General features: G+C 40.3%; 1 protein-coding gene across 1 annotated transcript; it reads left to right on the top strand.

Annotated features, from left to right (window-relative positions):
* Nucleotides 1-2,995: 2,995 nt before the first annotated feature.
* On the top strand, nt 2,996-9,881 carry clptm1l (CLPTM1 like). The gene is made up of 18 exons (XM_084379513.1): nt 2,996-3,258; nt 3,957-4,188; nt 4,303-4,397; nt 4,613-4,802; nt 5,115-5,299; nt 5,393-5,471; nt 5,880-5,997; nt 6,145-6,239; nt 6,337-6,421; nt 7,079-7,182; nt 7,273-7,338; nt 7,897-7,947; nt 8,208-8,290; nt 8,384-8,418; nt 8,560-8,615; nt 8,884-8,928; nt 9,056-9,171; nt 9,303-9,881. Exons 2-18 carry the CDS (start codon nt 4,024-4,026, stop codon nt 9,385-9,387), a joined length of 1,653 nt encoding a protein of 550 aa, XP_084235639.1. The 5' UTR covers nt 2,996-3,258; nt 3,957-4,023; the 3' UTR covers nt 9,388-9,881.

Raw genomic sequence — 9,881 nt, 5'->3', positions numbered from 1 at the left:
AAATATGTTATTTCTGCAAGATAATAAGCCCAAAGTCCCATAATAAACAGGACGCAGCTCTGTTTCTGTCTGGATGATTGGGCTGGTTGGGTAAATGTGGGCTGAAGTGAGGGTTGGTGTTACCTGAGGAACAACAACAGTGTGGGAAGCTGGAAAAAAAATCAGCTTATCTCCTTGTTTGGGTGTAGGAGCAGTCGAGATAGAAAGGTCTTATGCAACCAAAGCTGGATGAGATTAAAAGTATAATACTGTGAATGAGTCATATACACTTTTATACAGATGCTTTCAACAGCACTCAGTTTTTCATAACTTAAAACATCAAACACTGAAACAAATATCACTCGCTCTTAGCAGACGCTAGGATTTTAGGACATTGCGTAACACACTAATTATCCAAATGTAGGTTTGAAGGGGCAACATGTACTTCTGGTGAAGAAATTCAAACTCAGAATGTTAATCTTTACAATATTAATGAGGTTATAATACAAATTTATAATTATAATACAATTTTTTGTTCTCAGAGGAAAATAAGGTTCCCAGAACACTGCTTGAAGCTAGAAAGGTGGCAGGGTCCGCCAAATATAAACAAAGTAAAACAGTATGAAATTGTACAACAAAATCAGTCTTTCTGTTCTGATAAAAAATGTATTCCCCAAAACTACAACGTGCACCTTTAATTGACCAGTAGACAGAAAAGTTTATCAAATTATTTATAGTAAGTAAAGTTAGTAGACTATTAAATATCCAACACAATAAAACTCAAAGGTAAAAATAAAACTCAAAATAACCACTTATTGTCAGGTTGCTTGCTTAAGTCTGTCTATAAAACCATCTGTCGCTTATTGTCTATGATTCATTGTTATTGCTGATGATCCGGGGAACTGCTGAAAAACTAAATAAATGCTACAAATGTATATTTTATTGTTTAATGACTTGATTTACTGAAATGAGTATCAATAGGAATTATAGCTAGACATTGTAGCTCGTCAGCGCTGAGGACTTGGTTTTGTCTGTTTGTGCTGTCTTTTGCTTAAAGAAAGTTAGTCAGACTGATAAACAGCCTCCAGGCTACTTTTTATACTCTAATTTTTGGGCTTTTAGCTTTGTACCAAGTTTCTTGATTAATTTGCATCATAGAGCAGCTTCCCAGCCGTGATCGTATAGTGGTTAGTACTCTGCGTTGTGGCCGCAGCAACCCCGGTTCGAATCCGGGTCACGGCAGTCAGTTTTGACAGGGAGGAACAACCAGAAAGAAATCCTCTGCAAAAGAGGAAGATGATAAGAAGTGTGACACCTTGGTGACACATACAGACAATCCGCTTTATCGATGGTACAGCTTCATAAGGAAAAGTAAGCAGCTCCTTCTGTGACCTTGTCACCTCTATAGATCCCTTTCACAATGAAGTAGTGAACAGAAATTAGGAATTCTTTATTATAATAAACTTTATTTATATTGCATCTTTAAAAACAGAGTTTACAAAGTGCTTTGACTATCTAGCAAAAGCAGGAAACTCAGGAAGACAATATTACAGAATAAACACTGCAGTCAAGACAAACACAAGAAAGCCTCGTCTGTGGTGAAGGGGAGACCAGAAGGTAGAACAGAATGTAAAAAACACAAAAAGTCAATATGATTAACTGCAAGTAAAAGGAATAAAAGCCATAAAACAGGCAAAATCACAGAAAAAGAAAGAGACGGGGGAGGGAAAGTAATGCAAGAACAGGAATAAATAAAATACAATAATAGACAATAAATAGATTATTCCCATCTTTATATGTATTTGTCATTGCAGACGTTCAGTATTACAAGATTCAAGTATCAAAGGTGACATTTCTGATTACACAAAAAAGTTAAACATATATGTGCAAATATAAGAATAAGAATTTATCAAGAAAAAACAGGACAGCAAACTCAGTGATAAAGGTAAGACAGTAAAAATCACCCGTAAGATAGTAGCCTATTTGAGTAAAAGTCTTCAGGTATATGATATTAAATATAAAAATATAAGCCTAAATACAAATAACATCTAAAGTATTTCTAATTTATAGGAAATACAACAGAGTGAGGTAATATTTCTGCTGGCAAGTTGATGATTTTTGACATTAGAACAAATGTTTAACTAACAACGGAAATAGTGGGTGACAACATGTACCCTGTCTGCTGTGTGACGTCTCCACGACAGATGGCCAGCCGTGATCGTATAGTGGTTAGTACTCTGCGTTGTGGCCGCAGCAACCCCGGTTCGAATCCGGGTCACGGCAGTCAGTTTTGGGGGTTACACACAACCTTCCAGCCTATATGTGGTTCATATTGTCGTTTAACAGAGTAGAATTAGAAACACTCGGTCTGATAAGTGGATGTTGGTGTTTGCCTAGCAATTAAACAAGCAAGTGAAACCTAATATAGTATCTTAAAAATGTACCTTTGCTGAAAAGTCGTAATATCTAATAAATCTCAATACTTGTGTATATTTGAGCTAAATAAATGCATGTTTCTTTTTTTGCTTTTATTAAACAAGATAGGTACAAATAACAAGGCACTTCAATAATGGTTAATAATTATAAATAATAATAATTAATGTGTATGTATAATGCACATTTCAGCAGTTTTTCATTTCATATACTTCAGGGACTTACAATACAGTCTACATTAATTGTAAAAAGCATTGAAAATGAGTGGGGTTCTTTCATAATGTAATATTTTGCCATTATAAGAGTTGTATTAATAAGCAGATTTTCACTTTTCCCTGTCATTACCAGTCCATATATTACATCCACATGTGATTTTGACTCAACAGATACATTCAAAATACTTTCAAAATTAAATTTTAATCTAAAAAAAAAAATCGGATTAAATAAATTAAAATAAATTGATCATTAATTGATTTTAAAATGAATTTCTTTAGCTTTGGGCTAAATAACTTTGTTCTTCTTCTGTGTCTCGCTGACGTGAAGTCTCGCGTTATCACTTCCCAAATCTCGTCCAGGAAACCAACCAGGAAGCGAACGGCGGAAATCTAAGTCCACCTCACGCTTTCAGTTTGCAATTTCTGTCCGGACGTGTTATTGCCTGAATGGAGAGGACAGCCGAGTAGAAAGCAGATGTCTTCGGCTGAAAACGGCGGTGGACGGTTTTAAAGAAACGATGTCGTCGCGTCTAACCACCCGGCGGGCTCGGTAAAAGTGGACGTACGGATAGCCAGCCAATGATCCAGCTGAGAGTGTCCTGTCACTGACAGCCTGCCACATTAAACATCGGTACGTTCATCGTTTCACCTCTGAATTCCACTTGTATTGTATGATATAAAACATGAGCGGAAAAACACATATAAAACCTTCAGCTATGGCAACACCGAGGCTCTGATAGACGAGTCAAAGACAGCAGCTTTCAAGAAACATTAGAAAACAAATCGTGACGAGCAAAAAACCAGGGAGAAGCAGCCATATGGACAAGTTGGCAGCAAGTGTCGGTGAGTTTAAGTCAGTTAAAGGGCTTTAGAGTGCCTCTAGCCTAGCTACAGTCATTTATATGACGGAAAACAGGTGGGTTTTTACTGTAACCTCATGCAAATAATACATCTGTGTCAGTAACTGGCCAGAGTGGTCACAATAACTCTTATCATCTAACGTTAGAGATGTGACTCCCTGATTTCATTTCATCTTTTGTTGCAGTTGAGTGGTACAAAACTGGACGAGCACGCTCTGGCACATGTCTTTAACCAGCCTGTGTCCTATGCTTGTTGAAAGACTTGTTTCATGCATGAAATCACGTTCCTGCACATCTTATCACAAACACAGCGTGGCTATAGGTGTGTGGACAACCTCTGTCCACTGAAATCAACATTTGGGGGGAATCTCGTATATCCGACAGTCAGCACAGATTTAAGCCTGTATTATTGTAACTATTACCACCGTACTACACACTAACCCTCCATCTACGATCTCTCCATCTGCAGACATATGGCCCTGCTCCTCAGCTAGCCGAAGGAGACGACGCAACGACACAACGTGAGCAGCAGCATCATGTTCCTGAAAACATCGTTCACCACCCTGGTCGTGGGTGTCTTTGTGGTGTACGTGCTCCACACCTGCTGGGTGATGTACGGGATAGTGTACACTAAACCCTGCGACAGCCCTAAAGGTGAAAACTGTATCACACCCTTCCTGGCAGGGAACCCGAAACTACAGGTCAGTACCTTAGGGAGGGAGTGTTTTCTGTTCAACGGTCTCTGTGTGTGGTTATGCCAGCAGTATTGTGTTTTCATGTAATAATATGTGTAAAATCTGTCTGTGTGTATCCAGTTAAGTATCTACACTGCAGTGCGGCGCAACGCAGAGGGAGGACATACCCTGATCCACAGAGAGGACGAATTTGACGTCAACAGCAAGTTTGAGAGGTTTGTGGTACTCTCACTATGTGACATAAGATAGAGTTATAATAAGCCTGAGACATGAAGTGTCTCTGTCCTCAGATCTGATCTTTTTAAAGTATTTTCCAAAGAAACCAGTGTTACACATCTATAACCATTCATAACCCATATCATACAGTAATTAAAACAAATCTATCATCCTTCCTTTCATAAACTTCCCTCCTTCTCTCTTTTCCCTCCAGAATAGTAAACGTCTCCCTCCCTAAGAAGACACGTAACAATGGAACCTTATATGCGCTCGTATTTGTCCATCAAGCCGGTGTCACCCCGTGGGAGGATCCTCGACAGGTCCACCTGGTGGCTCAGCTCACCACGTACATGATCCCTAAACCGCCTGAGATCTCCCTGATATCCGGGGAGGATCAAACACAGGTACTGAGTCGTGTCAAAGTTTTCTGAAAAAACGCTTGTCCATTATATTTATCATTTCTTTTATTTCAAATACTCTGAGAATTTGTTTTGTTTGATGTTATTTTGAGTAATAGCAGGTATTTTCTTTTGTAATGTTGGTATTAATATATGTAACATCTCTCTGTCCTGTAGCTGACCACTTACATTTTTGTAACAACAAGTTAGCTTAACTGCAGATCATTTATAATCTGTGTCTTATCAATATACTGTAGATCCAGAAGAGTTTGGCCATTTGATTTAAGAGGAAAATCTTTGTCTATGTGATCAACACAGAGTCAGAAAGAAGAAGCCCAGCAAAAGAAACGGCGCAATGGTAACCCCGCAGCAGGGGGTCCCACTTCCACGTCGGATCACCCCTCTTCCCACTGGCGCTCCCGCCTGACGCTCAACATTGTCGGCGACCACTTCCTGTTCGACAGGGAATACCTCCCCGGTGATGTCCACAGATACCTCCGAGTGTAAGATAACACACCCAGGCTGTGCAATTCTCAGCAAAACTTTAAATTAGGATCCAGAAGCATCAGAGGATGTTTTGCTTTTCTGTGTTTCAGATTCCAAAATGGTAAGAAGATGGTTTATCTACCTCTGCTGTTTGTTGATGAGCTCAGCAACCGGGTCAAGGACCTTGTGGTAAGCCTTTTGTTTGAAATAAGTATTACATAATACGCTGTGATTAACCAAACCCATCAGATTTTCAAATGCACTGTTTGTTCTGTTATCCATTGCCTTACTGAACTTGTTTAGAGGTAAAATTAAACATTTACCCTATTACCCAATGATTTAAGCTCCTTGTTGGTGTGTTTTCATTGACCCCAGACATAAACTACAGTCTGACTCAGAATAAAGTTTGTCTCAACTAAATGTCACAGAGACAAAAAAGTATTTATAACAATAGTTTACAGCCGTTTTGAGCCATTACTCATCTAAAAAAGTATGTTGATCTGTCGTTTCACAACCAAACTTTAAAGAGAATGAGAGCAGATCATCGATCTTGAATGTAGTAGCTGAATTTTGAAAATAATGTGTGTGTATCTGTAGGAGATCAACAGTACCTCAATGGAGCTCCCTCTGACCATCTCCTACGACTCCATCTCTCTGGGGAGGCTACGATTCTGGATCCACATGCAAGACGCTGTTTACTCTCTGCAGCAGTTTGGTACGTTAATCACTCTCTCTCTTTCTCACAGACACACACACACACACACACACACACACACACACACACACACAGAGTCTACAAGGCTTACACTTTAATGCGCTATACATTTCTCCCTCTGCTGTCTCCCTGCTGTGCGTGTTGCAGGTTTCACAGAAAAGGATGCAGATGAGATTAAAGGAATCTTTGTGGATACCAACCTGTACTTCCTGGCTCTGACCTTCTTTGTGGCTGCCTTCCATGTAAGCACTGAGATGTACTGATTATAAACAGTTCACGCAAAACTGTGGTTTAACAGATTTAAGTGTTTCATATGTTTTATTTGCTTCTTTTTTTTAGCTCCTTTTTGACTTCCTGGCTTTCAAGAATGACATCAGCTTCTGGAAGCAGAAGAAAAGCATGGTGGGAATGTCCAGCAAAGCAGGTAGGTAACTTTGTTCTCATGAAAAACACAGAAAGGGAAAAAAGCAAAACAGATGACAAAGTTGTAAAGGTCTGCAGATTCAGCTGCACACTTTACATCTGTTTTTGACTGGTTCAACAGAGCATGTACAGCAGAGTATGTAACTGTCAGTCCTTTCAGAAAAATGTGTAAAACAAGTGAATCCACAACAAACCAGGCATCAGCGATGTGTTGTTGTGTAATCTGACTCAGTGAGTCAGGACTGCTGGGTGGCCAGATGTTGTGTTCTGCTTCCTTCTGCTCTGTAACAGAAGAAGAGATGCTCTTACATGCTTTCTGGCTGGTAATGGTAAGATCTAACCATCTGCAGAATGCTGCTGAGCAATATTTAGCCCGGAGCTGTGTAAGAAACAGGCCTACACTGCTACAGCTTAATGATTCTGAATAGTTTTCTAATTGTTCAGCCAGCTTTAGCACAGTGAGACGACATGACTCATGGATTTTTAGAGCAGATGGTGCAATAACATCTGTGTGGACAGAATATGATATGATGCTTCGAAACTGCGGAAAAGTCTATCATGTGCTGGATTACAGGATTAAAACCTTGACCGACAGTAACCGAGGCAAAGCCGTCGCAGCACGACATTTAACGTTTGCATGTTTTGTTTTGTTTCCCAGTGCTCTGGCGATGTTTCAGCACCATAGTGATTTTCCTCTATCTGTTTGACGAGCAGACCAGCCTGCTTGTCCTCATACCTGCTGGCATCGGCTCCATGATTGAAGTGAGTACACAAAGATGAAGAGCACAGACACACCTAATATGAGGGCTTGCACTTTGCAGCTCCATTCACATTGTTTTATTTTCTTTGCAGGTGTGGAAAGTGAAGAAGGCCTTCAAGATTCAGGTGTTCTGGAGAGGAGGCAAACCAGAATTCCAGGTGTGTGTGTGTGTGTGTGTGTGTGTGTGTGTGTGTTACTGGTTGATCATTTTTCTGTCATCTCTCATTTATTTTTACAGCTCATTATAAAGCAACTCTTTCCTATGTAGGTTGCTCTACACTGTTTTACTGCTTGTTGACAGTAAATCCATCAGCGCCGTTTCCTCTAACTCCTGTGCACAGATAATTCATTTCATTTTCCCTCCCCGCTCTGCTGCTGTATTAAAGCTCTCTGCTAAATTACTGTGGGCTGAAAGAGAAAGCACAGAGCAGGTGCTGGAGTGCCACATTTTACAGCCATGATAAAGAAAAATGTTTTTATGCAGTAGTGTCGGCAGGATTACACATCTGTAATAGATAAAATGATTGGCCTTGTTGGCTTGATTGCAGCATTTTCCAATATTTCAGAGCCACTAACATCTTCTGTGTGTGTGTGTGTGTGTGTGTGTGTGTGTGTGTGTGTGTGTGTGTGTGTGTGTGTGTGTGTGTGTGTGTGTGTGTGTGTGTGTGTGTGTGTGTGTGTGTGTGTGTGTGTGTGTGTTCTTTTCTGTGGAACAGTTCGGGAAATTGGATGAATCAGAGAGGAGGACAGAAGAGTACGACACACTGGTAAGACCCGATAGACTCACACAGTCATACGTGCATAGACGATACGATACAAAATAAAAACCATACGTGTTGAGACAGGAAGTCATCATTAAAGCATTTTAAAGTAAATTCTTTGAAGGGTCAGTTCAACCAAATCACAAAAGATATCATTTATCTACAGCCTTAGAGGTATCGGCATTGTCATCGTGAATCATTTTGTTACTAGACAGTATATATTATGTTGTAACTGGACTTCTCGTGTGTGTTGTGTTTCTCTGTAGGCCATGAAGTATCTCTCATACCTCCTCTACCCCTTGTGTATCGGAGGGGCTGTGTACGCTCTAATATTCCTCCGATATAAGAGGTGAGAGTCTTTACATTCATATACTGTGATGACTACTCAAGTGGTACTGATGTCACAAGATTTCCTTCATCTGTTCCTCTGTGTCTCTTTTAGTTGGTACTCGTGGTTGATCAACAGTTTGGTTAATGGTAAGATTTTATAAAAATCACCCTTTGGATCAGAACAACTTTTTAAAAACAAATAAACCAGTCGTAGAATTACAAGTTGATTACCTGCTGTGCCGTTGATTTCCATTATTTGACGGTTCACCATGTTCTCCACCATTCCAGGTGTATACGCCTTTGGCTTCCTCTTCATGCTTCCTCAACTGTTTGTCAACTATAAGGTCAGTTCATGATTGTAAACGTGAGTGTGGGCACGGTCTTACTTTTAAGAAAAATGCACAATGTGGTAACAGACGAAACGGTTTGTACGGTCAATATATCCCCTAAATTCGACAAACTGCACCTTTAACTGCTCCAGATCTTCTAGGAAAGTTAGCCTGCTAAAACATGAAATTGTTCCGATATTGCCTCGCATTTTATTTGATTTGATTTGATTGACTGTTTCTGTCTTTCAAGCATCCCACTGATTTATTGTGCTTAATCCAACAGCTGAAATCTGTGGCCCACCTCCCCTGGAAAGCCTTCATGTACAAGGTGAGAACACAACTGTGATTTTCAAAAATGTGAAATGAAGTCGCCTTCGCTGAATATCCTTTCTAGTGATTGGTGCATTTTCAAAAATGTATAATTATTATTATTGATATCTCTTGTTTGTTGTCAGGCGTTCAATACCTTTATCGACGATGTGTTTGCCTTCATCATCACCATGCCAACGTCCCACAGACTGGCCTGTTTCAGAGACGATGTGGTGTTTCTCATTTACCTCTACCAGAGATGGTACACACACACACACACACACACACACACACACACACACACACACACACACACACACACACACACAGATTCTTAGGTAACCAACAAAATATACAGTTTCCAAACCTTAAAGTCTCTCTCTTCCTCCACAGGCTCTACCCAGTGGACAAAACAAGAGTGAATGAATATGGAGTTTCTTATGATGAAAAACCCAAAGGAAAGACTCACAAGGACTAGAGAGGAGAGACGGGTTATTGGCTTCCATGGTCTGGTGTCTGCGAGTTTTGTCTTCGCTCCAGTGGTATGAGCTGAGCTGGTTTAACAGTCCAGAGACACCTGGACAAAGATTTTTCTGTTTATGGTCAGTTAGGTGTATCGACATCCTCGTGGTGTTTGTCTTCTTCACCTCGCCCCGTAGTGCAACATGTGAAGAGGTTTACATCTGCTTATCACTCTTTTGCCGTCTGGAGGGGTAATTTTTTTTGTTTTGCAGTGTGCGACGGGAGAGAATCTCTGGCCCATTTCAAACTAACGCAACAACCTGGGAAAAAATGTGTTTTGATTGGTGCGAGTGGCTGACAACCTGCCATAGGTCAGACAGGTAGATATTGGTGGCAGCTCCCAGCCCTCTCAGCCATAAATTCAGCTCTTCCTTTTTTTCCCCAAACATCATGTCAAGGCATTCCTTGTCTATTAAAACATCCTTCCATCCAGTTTTTTTGTGGGGGGGG

Source organism: Pagrus pagrus (genome assembly GCF_965226575.1).
Source record: "Pagrus pagrus genome assembly, chromosome: 17".
Classification (NCBI taxonomy): Eukaryota; Metazoa; Chordata; class Actinopteri; order Spariformes; family Sparidae; genus Pagrus; species Pagrus pagrus.
The sequence above is the reverse complement of the archived record's forward strand: the minus strand, read 5'-3'. Positions and strand labels throughout refer to the sequence as shown.

What these genes read in the sequence shown, in the direction of transcription:
- clptm1l (XM_084379513.1), top strand. Translation starts at nt 4,024, where the DNA reads ATGTTCCTGAAAACATCGTTCACCACCCTGGTCGTGGGTGTCTTTGTG. An exon ending in ACCGGGTCAAGGACCTTGTG is followed by an intron (nt 5,472 to 5,879) that starts GTAAGCCTTTTG and finishes GTGTATCTGTAG; the next exon opens with GAGATCAACAGTACCTCAAT. An exon ending in TTACTCTCTGCAGCAGTTTG is followed by an intron (nt 5,998 to 6,144) that starts GTACGTTAATCA and finishes TGCGTGTTGCAG; the next exon opens with GTTTCACAGAAAAGGATGCA.